Source organism: Pezoporus occidentalis, unplaced genomic scaffold (genome assembly GCF_034315485.1).
Source record: "Pezoporus occidentalis ecotype Australia unplaced genomic scaffold, CSIRO_AGI_Poc_V1 ctg141, whole genome shotgun sequence".
Lineage (NCBI taxonomy): Eukaryota > Metazoa > Chordata > Aves > Psittaciformes > Psittacidae > Pezoporus > Pezoporus occidentalis.
The window spans coordinates 417,069-430,113 of NW_026913220.1; the positions used below are offsets into that span (position 1 = coordinate 417,069).

General features: G+C 42.1%; 1 protein-coding gene across 2 annotated transcripts in view; it reads left to right on the forward strand.

Moving 5' to 3' along the window:
- The first annotated feature begins 289 nt into the window (after positions 1 to 289).
- SPTLC1 (serine palmitoyltransferase long chain base subunit 1) overlaps positions 290 to 13,045 on the forward strand; it is a 37,938-nt gene continuing 25,182 nt past the window's right edge. Inside the window, exons 1-3 of one of the 2 annotated variants that reach the window (XM_062609856.1) lie at positions 290 to 437; positions 3,390 to 3,497; positions 11,713 to 11,807. In XM_062609856.1, coding sequence (XP_062465840.1) covers positions 375 to 437; positions 3,390 to 3,497; positions 11,713 to 11,807 — 266 coding nt within the window. In that variant the 5' untranslated portion in view covers positions 290 to 374. Of the gene's footprint in view, positions 438 to 2,494; positions 2,514 to 3,389; positions 3,498 to 11,712; positions 11,808 to 13,045 lie in introns of those variants that run through there. The other variant, XM_062609857.1, reaches the window with a different exon arrangement.

Genomic DNA, 13,045 nt, shown 5'->3' on the forward strand with positions numbered 1-13,045 from the left:
ATCAGGCATTGGAATGGGCAGCCCAGGGAAATGGTGGAAACTCCATCCCTCGTAGTGTTGAAAAACCAGTGACATGGTTTAGTGGTGAACTTGGTACTCTTGGGTAAAGGTTGCACTTGATCCTCCTCTGTGGTGCCAATCCGCCACCCACCACCGCGGGGTGCCGCCAGGGCCGTAAAAGCCCCAGGCCCGCACCCAGCCCCGTTCTCGGGCCCTTCCCGGAAGGTCCGCTTCCGGGCCCTTCCGCCGCCTGCCCTGCCACGCCGGAGGGGGCGCTCTCGCGCGGCCATGGCCCTGCCTCTGCGGCCCTGAAGCCGGTGTACGGCAGTGGCGACGCTCGGTCGGGGGAGGAGGCGGAAGTGGGAATCGCGGCGATGGCGGCAGCTGGCATGGGGCAGCAGTGGGTGTTAGTGGAGATGGTGCAGGCCTTCTACGAGGTGCGGCCTGGGGCGCGGGACCGAGGTGCTGTCCGAGCGGCGGTGCGGGCGGCTGGGGCGGCTGGGGCGGCTGAGGCGGCCGAGGCGGCCGGGGCGGCCGGGGCGGGGGCTCCCCGGCTCAGGAAGCTGGCAGGCACTCGCCGCCGAGATAGGATGGAGTGAAGGTGGTGTCGCCGCCGCCTCCCGGAGGACGGGGCCCTCAGTCGCCCAGTGGCTGCCGGAGCTTGGGCGATTCGTGTGAGGGCGCCCTGTCCCTGGGCCGCTGGTTTCGGGTGCTGGGAGCAGGATGTAGAGCCGGACCTGCCGCGGGGCCGGTAACCGGTGGGGCTGGCGCTGTGTTGGGTGGAGGCACTCAGGGTGGTGCCGTGCCTCGCTGCACTGAGCTGGGATCTGGCTGGGCATCACTGCCGCGTCTGTAGGGCTTCACGGGCAAAATAGTGAATATGTATCTGTGCAGCGTGCTTGTATATTGAAAAAAAAAAAAAAAGATGTTATGTTTTTCTCGTTTGTAGAGCAACATTTAAGGTGTATGCCACAGCATTAAGCCTTAATAAGATTCACTGTGAATATAATAAGATCAGGGTTTGTGACTTTTAAGTGTTATTTAGAAAAGTAAGAAACAACTTTTAAATGTTTGTGCTTAGGTTGTCTGCTGGAGGGGATCACCATGGCATGTTTCATAGAATCATAGAGTGGTTTGGGTTGGAAGGGAACTTACAGGTCATACAGTTCCACAGCCCTGGCATGGGCAGGGACATCTTCCACTAGACCAGGGTGCTCAAAGACCCATCCAGCCTGGCCTTGAACGCTGCCAGGGATGGGGCAGCCTCAGCTTCCCTGGGCAACCTGTTCCAGTGCCTCACCACCCTCACAGTGAAGGAAAAAATAAGTTTGTATCCAGGTTTTGTTTCATGACATTAAAAATTCTGTCCTGGTGATAGACTGTGTTCTTGTATAAAGTCTGCTTCCCTCCTTTCCTTTGGCAAAGGTTGGTACATTTTAAAAAATTTATACTGCAGTTTGCAGTACAAACATAGAAGTGCTTAGCATAGTCTAAACTGCTGAATTCAGAAAAACCTTAGACACTGAAAAGCATGGGCAGGTAGTTTGTGTGGACTTCTACTGCTACTATACTGTTTGTTCTTTAGATGCCATGGTATATGTCAGGTTGGACAGAGCCTTGGGCGATACGGTGTAGTGTGAGGCATCCCTGCCCATGGCAGGGGGTTGGAATTAAATGATAGAATCATAGAATAGTTAGGGTTGGAAAGGACCTTAAGATCATCTAGTTCCAACCCCCCTGCCACGGGCAGGGACACCTCACACTAAACCATATCACCCAAGGCCTCGTCCAACCTGGTCTTGAGCACTGCCAGGGATGGAGCATTTACCACTCCTTTGGGTAACCAGTTCCAGTGCCTCACCACCCTCAGAGTAAAGAACTTGCTCCTTATATCCAATCTAAACTTCCCTTGTTTAAGTTTGAATCCATTACCCTTTGTCCTATCACTACAGTTCCTAATGAAGAGTCCCTCCCCAGCATCCTTATAGGCCCCCTTCAAATACTTGGAAGGCTGCTATGAGGTCTCCACGCAGCCTTCTCTTCTCTAGGCTGAACAGCTCCAACTTTCTCAGCCTATCTTCACACAGGAGATGCTCCAGTCCCCTGGTCAGCCTCGTGGCCCTTATCCCAACTTGTTCCAACAGTTCCATATCCTTTTTATGTTGAGGACACCAGAACTGTACGCAGTACTCCAAGTGAGGTCTCACAAGAGCAGAGTAGAGGGGCAGGATCACCTCCTTCGACCTGCTGGTCACGCTCCTTTTGATCTTAAGGTCCTTTCCAACCCAAACCATTCTATTATACTATGTTTATATATGTCTATTGTTAATATGCTTGGTGAGCTGAAATGTACTCTGCAAATGGTAATATTTTTGTAATTTTGTTTTTATTTTTTTAGTTTGATATGTCATAGAACTGGTTTCAAAATCTTGTGTTCAATTTCCCTTAGTTTTTGGATGTGTGGTTCATTCCACTTCCTTTGTTGGCAGGTCAGATCCTACCTGAGAATGCTGGTGAGTGGGAGCTCTTCCATTGAGTTGAAGAGGAAGTGTGTGTGCGTTTCGAGTTTTTTTAAAAGTAGTAGATATCGGAAGTGTAGGCAGGAGCTTTTCTGAGATGGAATAACTTAACCCATCATTAAAATTACGTGGCAAGTGCTGATGCTGTAATTCCACATCTACTTCAAATGAGCTGTGCTGCCAGAGGAAACTGACTTTCCTCCCACCAAGCACCTAAAGAGGCTGACTTTAAGTTGGATTAGCTCTCTGTTCTGGTTTGCTGTATATATTCCTCAATCTTGTGTCCATGCAGAGGGTAAATGACACAGAAGTAAAACTGCTTCTGGTGACTGGGTTGGGTTATACCTGTTCAAAGTGCCTGTGAAACAGGCCATGGACAGCCCATAGACCAAAATGGGCTATGCAGACAGGATTAGGTTTCTTTGAAAATAATTATAGCTCTGCAGCTGGTGGACTATGAGTTGTAAAAATGTAGGCTTGAAGTGAGTGTATATAGATGACACACACCTTCAAGCTCTTCAGGAGACTTCTGCTTGTTGTGAAAGCTTTCTGCTTTCACAGATACTTGTGCAAACCGTACTGCCTTTATTCCCAGTATTCAGTTGTGTGCATGTGCGGAACTGAAGCCACTTATCAATTTAGTGTGCCTTGTTTATTAGCAACAGAATAAATCCATTGAAACTCAACAGCTACAAGTACTAGTTGCAAGGCAGTCCATTTTCATATAGCTTTTGCTGGTTTAGAAATACGTATCAGTCGATCACCTTTGTTTTTTTTCTGAGTCGTCTAGTAGAGACAAAACTGTTGCATAGTGTCACACTGATTCAGATAGAATTCTGTGTAGACTTATTTTTGTGCTTTTATTTTCAGGCTCCTACTTACCATCTCATTTTAGAAGGAATTCTGATTCTATGGATAATCAGACTTCTTTTCTCCAAGACATACAAGCTTCAAGAGCGATCTGATTTAACACCTAAGGTATAAATACTTTTCTTAGAGAAATATTTTATAGCTGTCAATACATTTGGCTGTTGAACCCCTCCTGCATCACAAAATGTGATTTCTTTTTCTTAGGATTTCAAAGGATAAGCTTGCTTTGTACTAAGAAACTACTTATTGCTTAAACAGTTCATGCTTTTAAAGTGGGACTATGTTTGAGAGTCTGAGAAATACAAAAGAACTGATGTGAACGTAACTGCTAAGCTATGAAAAACTGACGTTAGTTCTTCTTAATGAATGGCTTTGCTTAAAAAATGAAAGCTATACTAAAAAATCCCCCACCAAATAAAATGAACTGAAAGAGTGTAGAGAGCAGGAAAATGATCAGTCTACGCACATGGTATCTGTGAGTAACAAAACTGAGAATTTGAAGTGTTAAGTGGGTTCCAAAACACTTTTTCATTTATTAGCAGTTTTCTTCTTTTGCAATGCCGTTGACTGACATTTCTTCCTGACTTCTGGCTGGAGACTGTCAGGAAAGAATAGAGTTTGGTTTGGAGATCTCCCTGGACTATTTTGTCAGAGACATTGTCTGTAATTGTGCACGCTGTATAATGTCAGAGGATGCCATTGGATATATTTAAAGTATTATAGGATGAAGTCTCTGAATGTGAAAATAAAAAGGACATGAACAGGGACATGCTTATTTTTCTCAGCCAAAGATGAAGATGGAAGCAGTGTTTTCCATAGGAGGAGCTCTATTTGGAAGAGCCTGTCTTGTCTACAGGTAGTTTATTGAAAGTAACCATAAATACAACACCAAAGTGAAAGTGTGAATAAGACTTTTACAGTTCGTGGACTTAAGCAGACTGACACATTAGAGGTTTGGAGTGATCCCACCTCTTACTCTATAGTGTAGGTGATAGCTGGGAAAAGAGTTAATTTATTTTGTGTAGAGAAATACCTGTGTGGGAAGAAAAAAACCCCAAAACTACAACAAAACAACAACAAAAAGAAAAACATGACAAAAACAACTAACCTGAATCTTCACTAAAAATTTACAGATAGTTGATACTGGTCTGTGTTGTGGGTTAATCCCAAGTAGGCAGCTAAGCGCCGTTCAGCTGCTTGCACACTGTCTCTTCCACACCCATGGGACAGGAAGAGAGGAGAGGAAGAGTAAAGGCAAAAAAAGTTGTGAGTGAAGATAAGATTGTTCAATAAGCAAAGGGAAAATGGGAGAAGAGAGAAAGAAGACAAGTGATGCTAAAGCAATTGCTCACCATATCCCATGGGTGTACCAATACCCAGCCAGTTCCTGAGCAAAAGATGTCTAACTTCCCTAAACCTCCTTTTTTCTCTTTTATTGCTGAGCATGAGATGGTATGGTATGGAATATCTGTTTGGTTAGTTTGGGTCATCTGCCTAGTTGTGTCCCCTCCCAACCTCTTGTGCACCCCCCAGTCTATTCACTGTGGGGGCAGAGTGAGACACAGAAGATCTTAACACTGTGCACTGTTCAGCATGTTATCTACATTAGCATGTTATCAGGATTGTTTTGGTCACAGACCTGAAACACAGTGCTACATGAGCTGCTAATAGAAAAAAAAAGAAAGTAACACCATCCCAGCCAAACGCAGTACAGGCTGTTTCATGCTGTATGGTATGCCGCACAGCCAGGCTTCTGCGTGTGTGTTGAGCTGTGTGTAGTAACATGCCAGTTGTTCAGCAAGGAGGCTGCTGATTTGCCTTCTGGTTGGTTCTTGTTTGATTCATGCTGTGTTGTTCAGTCTTTGGCACAGCAGAAAGGAATTCTAGGTTGCTCTGGTACAGGCACCGGAGATAGGCCAGCTCAGGAGGTGGAGCTCAGGTTATCTTTATGTCAGCCACTTGTGTAATGATACTTTGATATCAGCATAATAAATACTACAGAGGAATACCACTAGTGCACAGACATTTTAATATGGTATGTCATGCCTAGTCTGTCCTGGGGAAGCATAGGTAGATGATACATTGTGCAACCTAGTGTACTTAGGAGTCATACTTCTAAAATAGTGAAGAAATCTGCCCCAAAGGTGGCTTCTGGGTTTAGTCAAACATGTAGCAAGAGAACTATGAAATCTAGTACAGGAATCAGCTTTTAACTGACTGTGTCATCCCTTAACAACAGTGTCTGTAGGTAGTCCTACTGGTTCTATTCCAAAATAATGAAATCTGCCAAATCATTAACTAAAAACATGTCTGTAAGTTCCTGATGGTTGGGATTTTGGGAAGTACAGGTAAGTCTGTGGCCAGACAAGGTGCTGGACATAGAAGTTCGTGTGGGCTTTTAGCCCAAAATAAAATCTGTAGGCAAGTGGCAAAGTGCCACTGAGGACTGGAGCAGGCTCTGGGTAATTGCATGACATCATGTAGCTACAAGCTCATTCTCCAGCCAACAACCATTTGTCTGAAAGGAGAGTGCCCTTCCAATGTATGTGTCTTTCACTCTGTATATAGTAAATGTTACCAAGCTTTTATCTCAAAATAGCTGAAGTCCTACTAGGAGCCATGTCTTAACCATTTGTAGGTGGGAGGAATAGTTGTTGTCTTTGGTTTTAGAATTTTCACTGCAGAGTAGCATGAGAACTGTTTTATTAGAGTGGTATTAGGAGGATGGAAAGTTCCTGTCAGAGACAAATGTTTGATTTGGGGCTAAGAAATACTGTAGGTGACAATTGTTTTCTCTTGCAGGAGCAGCATTCAGATTGATCTGATGTTGTTCTGCAGAGATGAGCAGGTGTAGTCTGTTCTTGCAAAGGTTTTCAGTTATTTTGAGCAAAGACTCCCTATGTAGGTGAAGATTCTCTTAAGTATGAGCATAGTTTGAAAACTCAAGCCACAGTTTGTGCCTATTTATGCCATGCTGATACATGATTCTGTAAATACCATGAAATTAAAGACCCGCTATTTGAGGACCAGCAGATAAAAAAAAATGCTAACTTCTGGATCATGAAATACATGCATGCATGACATGACAGTGGTTGAAAACACTAGTGCTAGCTAAGAACTGTTTTCATGAATATAATTGCTACTTTTTCTTAAAAACCATGGCCAACAAAGCAATTGATTTTAGTAATTCGGGTTAGATGTGTTTATACCCAAATATTTCTCTTATCAAAGGTATCTGGTGTTTAAAAAGTACAAACCACAAAAAATGAAATACAACCACCCAAATTCATTTTATTTAAATGTATACATGTGTGTATATTTAGCTAAACACATTTTAAATATTTATATGTATGCACAAATGTATTAAGTGTGTTATAAAAGGTACATATAAACATTTTATATCTCGTATGTCCCAGAGTATTGTCTATTAATACAATTTGGTGGCTATTTAGGAGAAAAAGATTAAAATGCTGTCACAAATGTGGGGTTGCTGTACAAAAAGCCTGCTTCTGCTCTGGCCCTTTGGTCAAAGGGAGATGGTCACATTTACCCTGACAAGTGAGCAGGACAGGCCAGTCTGCTGAGATATTTGGTGACTAAAAGGGGTGTGGACTGTCACATCTGCAGCGTGGATGGCAGTTTTAGGTTGAGATGAGTACTCATTTTAATCAGCAATATCTCCAATCCCCCACCATAATGAAAGAACTTCTGTCACAGAAGCTTTTGGTAGACGACTGTCCTAAGTACTTCTGGAAAGAGCCAAGGCATAGAATCATAGAATAGTTAGGGTTGGAAAGGACCTTAAGATCATCTAATCCAACCCCCCTGCCATGGGCAGGGACACCTCACACTAAACCATATCACCCAAGGCCTCGTCCAACCTGGTCTTGAACACTGCCAGGGATGGAGCATTCACAGCCTCCCTGGGCAACCTATTCCAGTGCCTCACCACCCTAACAGGAAAGAATTTCCTCCTTATATCCAATCTAAACTTCCCCTGTTTAAGTTTGAACCCGTTACCCCTTGTCCTATCACTACAGTCCCTAATGAAGAGTCCCTCCCCAGGATCCCTATAGGCCCCCTTCAGATACTGGAAGGCTGCTATGAGGTCTCCATGCAGCCTTCTCTTCTCCAGGCTGAACAGCCCCAACTTCCTCAGCCTATCTTCACACGGGAGATGAGATGCTCCAGACCTCTCATCATCCTCATGGCCCTCCTCTGGACTTGTTCCAACAGTTCCATGTCCTTTTTATGTTGAGGACACCAGAACTGTACACAATACTCCAAGTGAGGTCTCACCAGAGCAGAGTAGAGGGGCAGGATCACCTCGTTGGACCTGCTGGTCGCGCTCCTTTTGATGCAGCCCAGGATACGGTTGGCTTTCTGGGCTGTGAGAGCACACTGCCTGCTCATGTTCATTTTCTCATAAACCAACACCCCCAAGTCTTTCTCCGCAGGGCTGCTCTCAATCTCTTACCTGCCCAACCTGTAGCTGTGCTTGGGATTGTTCCGACCCAGGTGTAGGACCTTGCACTTGGCATGGTTAAACTTCATGAGGTTGGCATCAGCCAACGTCACAAGCATGTCAGGGTCCCTCTGGATGGCATTCCTTCCCTCCGGGGTATCAACCGAACCACACTGCTTGGTGTCATCGGCAAACTTGCTGAGGGCGCACTCAATCCCACTGTCCATGTCGGCGATGAAGATGTTCAACAAGACCAGTCCCAACACTGATCCCTGTGGGACTCAACTCGTTACTGGTCTCCAGCTGGACATTGAGCCATTGACCGCAACTCTTTGTGTGCGGCCATCTAGCCAGTTCTTTATCCACAGAGTGGTCCATCCATCAAATTGATGTCTCTCCAATTTAGAGACAAGGATGTCGTGTGGGACAGTGTCAAACGCTTTACACAAGTCCAGGTAGATGACATCAACTGCTCTACCCCTGTCCATCAGTTCTGTAGCCCCATCATAGAAGGCCACTAAATTGGTCAGGCAGGATTTCCCCTTAGTGAAGCCGTGCTGGCTGTCACCAAGCACCTTGTTGTTTTTCATGTGCCTTAGCATGCCTTCCAGGAAAATCTGCTCCATGAACATGCAGTTGTTTGTTGTTTTTATTCCTACATCTGTCGTAAAGCAAAATGCAAAGTAATGGGTGAGAATGAACGTGATCTAGAATTAGTGATACAGCATTGTTTGAAACAAGGATTAGTCTTCTGTATTTTTTGTGTTGAGAAAAATAAAATCAGGATACTGCCGCATCTCATCCGTGGTTTGTCACCTATGCAGTTAGTGTGCTGCAGACATTTCAAAGGGGAAATTGGAAACTTCTTGCAACTTAATATAACTGGGGAAGCGAAGTACTAATTATGAATTGCTCATTGTCTTCATGTTCACAGATTTTGACTGCAGTTGTACTATGCTAATTTATTTTAGTTACAGTGTCCTATAAATACTGTTTTTCTTTCTGCTAGATTCCACACAGAAAGATTTTAATTGAATTTGTGTGTCAGTTACTAAGCTGCTTGGTGATATTTCTTTTTACTCTTAGTTCAAAAAATTAGATTTAAATGAGAAATCTAAGTATGTGCTTGCAGAGCTTCAGTTCTGCCTTCTCTGAAGAGAAGAATAGGTATATTATGTTGAATGCTTTGCCTTTGAACCATGTGGTATAAAAGCTGTTCAAATATTCTTTGCCTTCAAGTCCTAAATAGAAGAAACACAATGCTTGTAAGTCCTTTCCCTTTAGGCATTTGATGTCATTTAATGCCTTTCTTATTTGTCCTTTCAGAACTGACAGGCTGCACCACTTCCCGCCTGATTTGCTCTGCTTCCTTACTAAAAAGCCAGCAACAACCAAAACAACCAACCAACAAAAAACCTCAGCATTCTCCCAAAAAACCACCCAAACAAACAAAAACCCCAAGGCTCCCCAAACCAACAAAACCCCAAACTCTGAGCTCTAAAATGAACACAAAACTGCTGATACAAGCTACACCATACATCAGGACTTTAGGGCCTTTTGACACCAGCTGTTACACAAGCAGAGTGAAGGCTGCATGAGCATACATACATCCTGCTTTCTGTTCTTTCAGAAGTCTCTTTGAACCCTTGTGAAGAGGGCTAAGCTGCTGCTGGGCAACTGTAATTCAAGATATGGTTTCCTGGTAGCATCAGCCAGTCGAGGTTGGGACTACTTTGCTGTAGGACCTAGTTCAGCTATATATCCATTCTGCTTTTCCTGAGTTAGTTTTCGTCTGGTTAATTCTTCTGAGGAAGGTTATTGTCTGCTTTTGTAACTACCAATACCTAAACAAGGAACAGAAGTGTGTTTGTGGTTGAGAGCACTGTACTGTAGCAGCTGCTGGTTTGCAGTGCTGTGAGTCAGCACATTTAGTTTTAAATTCTCTGTGGTATTTTTTTCCAAATAGCAGTACAGTATAAAAATGCACCCTAGTACCTGTTCTGAGATGAGGATGGAACTGCCACTCTGTGTTGGATTAATGGAGTTCAGCATACAGGGTTGTGGTTCTACTCTGAGGTTAACCTGAACTTGGATAATGCTTTTGCACCATTTTGGTACTGTTTTCACATGTTAATTGTCTTAGGTTATATCTTCTGGTAGCCTTCTCCCTTAGGGTTCTTGAGGTATTTGCTGGGTCATGTCAAACACTAGGTCTGAAAAGAGAATGTAGTAATTAATAATAGTTGATAGTATTTATTACTGTTTTATTCTCTGGTGCTGAGTTACCTATTTGGATTTTTTTTTTTTTAATTGAAGCATTAAATTCTGCTGCCATGCTTTGGGTAGCTCTAGTACAGGGTGAATTAATAAACCCCCCTACTTTAATGCTTTCCTTACTTTGTGGTACAGCATTTCAGTGCATACATAGCTGTGTGCAAGGCTCCAGATGGGGTCTGTGCTATGGTGATTAAAGAAACTAAGCACTTTTTCTAACATAAATGTAGCCACTTCAAAATATTGAGTATATTCAGTTCTGTTGCACATATTAATGGCATTTTATTTCCTTTAAAACGTATGCCACATGGGTTACATTTCAGTAAGAAATCTAACATAGGGAAGTTAAATAAAAAGGTATTTAAACTACATCTGCAAAATATTAGAAACACAAGTGACTATGCTCACATAAGAAGGATCTCTTCTGAAATAGACAGCTATTAAAATTTCCATTTGAGTTTTGAAATAGACCCTTGTGGAGCTCCTGGAATATTAATTAGTATTCTGGAATTACCTAGGAACGAAGTTACTCATTAGTTTGGTGAAAGGAAACTGATGAAAATGCAGGAGACTGTGTTGTATGTAGTTCCTTTTTGGTTGTATCTTAATTTGGTTTTGTTTGTCAGAGGCTTTGAAAATTGTATTTTAAATAAAAAAAAGGAAAAATACTGCTGTGGTGTTTTTGAAAATTCATTTCAGAATTTATATTTTAATATTGAAATAATTAGCCTTATATTCTACTGCTTTTGTACATAATAGAGAAACATAAACCATTTGTAGTTATATCATTCAAAGTGTGTCTACAAATATGTTAGCAGGTGTGTTTTGCTGTGCTAGTAAATAATGCTTCAGGAAAGTTCTGCTTTCATGGTATGAAGGATGATTCTGGTGATTTGCCTGAGTGGTTCCTAATATATGTGAAACTAATCTAACGCACCTGTTATGCTGGTCTACTGCATGTCCTTTGGAAAATGAGTCTAACTGAGGTTTTTCAAATAGTTAAAGCACTTTAAAAATAAATGTGCATTCAGTATTCCTCCATGGTTAGGAGGAGGGCATGTGGTTTAGCAGCTCTTACTACCATTTCTTGATCATTTGACAGTTTTTCTGTAGTGTCCTGCTCACGTATGTTACTTTGCTAAGTATTTTAATGCCACACTTGCTTAAACAGCACTGTCGAAGACTTGAGAATATAAAGTGAAGCCATTTATATTCACTTATTATGTACTTTGTATTCAGTTACATAAACTTTAGTGGAGGTTTGTAATAATAGATTGAATGATACAGTATTGATTAAAATTTGGCAGGGGTACCAAGTTAGTATATCTTCTCTTGATTATAATATGATGAGATCTTTAATGCACAGGCACAGCTGGGCTATCTTTCTTTATATTTCCCTCCTTTTGAAGAATTTGGAGCCCCTCAGCTGAACATATTGAGATAGTATCAATTCTTAGTATCTCAGAAAGGTGACACATATTAGGATACATAATTTCTGATACAACTATTACCAACTGTTTATTAGTGCATGATGTCTCTTCTAATGGGAATCTTTCTGAGAAGTATTCCTTTTCTCCTGTTCAGGAAAAAGAAGAGTTGATTGAAGAATGGCAGCCAGAGCCTCTTGTACCTCCTGTGCCAAAAGATCACCCAGCTCTCAACTACAACATTGTTTCAGGGTAAATGTAACCAAAATAAATTCTGGGTTTTATTTTAACTCAGATACATAACGTCCATATTTTTAAGCATATTTCTTAGTAAGCATTTCCATATTTTTAAATCCTTTCATAAATGAGCTTCATTTTTAGATAGCAGAATTAATTTGCCACTGAAGAGATGCTTGCTTTTGCAACATTATCAAGACTATCTTATTAAGAAAGTATTTCTTTAAATGTTAGGGTTTGCCTTGGGGTGGGTTTTTTTTTGTTTGTTGGTTGATTGGTTGGGTTGGTGTTTTTTTTTCGTATTGAGAGTGGAGTGGGAACACTTTGTCTTCATTGTGGGTCTGTATTGTGTGTTAGTAATTTATTTCATTTTTTCTGAATATGTAGACTTAGACATCCAATAGTGGGTACCACCTTCTGTGTTCGGGGTTGGGGAGGAAAAACACTCATCACAAATCACTACAGAAGAAACTGATTTTGCAGCTGGCCACTTGACACTTCATGAAAAGTTGTTCCTCTTTGGACTATCAGAAGTGGAGATGATTATGTTGCTTTGTGAGGAAATGATGGTTCAGTATTCCTTGTGTGTTACAAGGCTTTTAAAATGTATAAAGACTTAGGCAAGAGTCACAGTATTTCGGAGATTGCTTTAAAATTTCTTCCACAGGCTTCAAATTTGTCAGTAACTTTTACAATATAAGCATTCTTAATATCCTTCTAGTGACCCAATAATTTAAAATAAGTCAGTGACAGAGCACAATTATTTGCTGTCATAGGGAACTCCATTTTGATGGTTCTGTCACCATAGAAAAGTGTGCCTCAGAAAAGAGATGCCTGTTTTAATCAACTGTGATGTGAATAATCCTTTATTGTTCAGAATTTTGAAACAAGGTCTACTGTGGACTTAAGAAAAGTGTTGCGTGTTTAAAAAAAACCTGAACAAATAGTCATAGTGCATAGCATGGTTTGGCCTGGAAGGGATATCAAAGATCATCTCATTCCAACCCTCCTGCCATGGGCAGGGACACCTTCCGTCTCTTGGTTTTTTTTTGCAAGGTGCTCACCAGCAGCATTTATTTGGTTTTCAGAGAGTCTTAGTGCTTACCAGGGGGGTTTGTTCCATTTCAGGGTGTTACGTTTCTTGTGAGGCGTGATGCTGGTTTGGGGTACTTGTGAATTTGGAGAAGGTTTGTCTTGTTTCGGGCAGTGTCTTCCACTTAAGGAGGTTTTGCTCCATTTTTGTGGTATGCCAC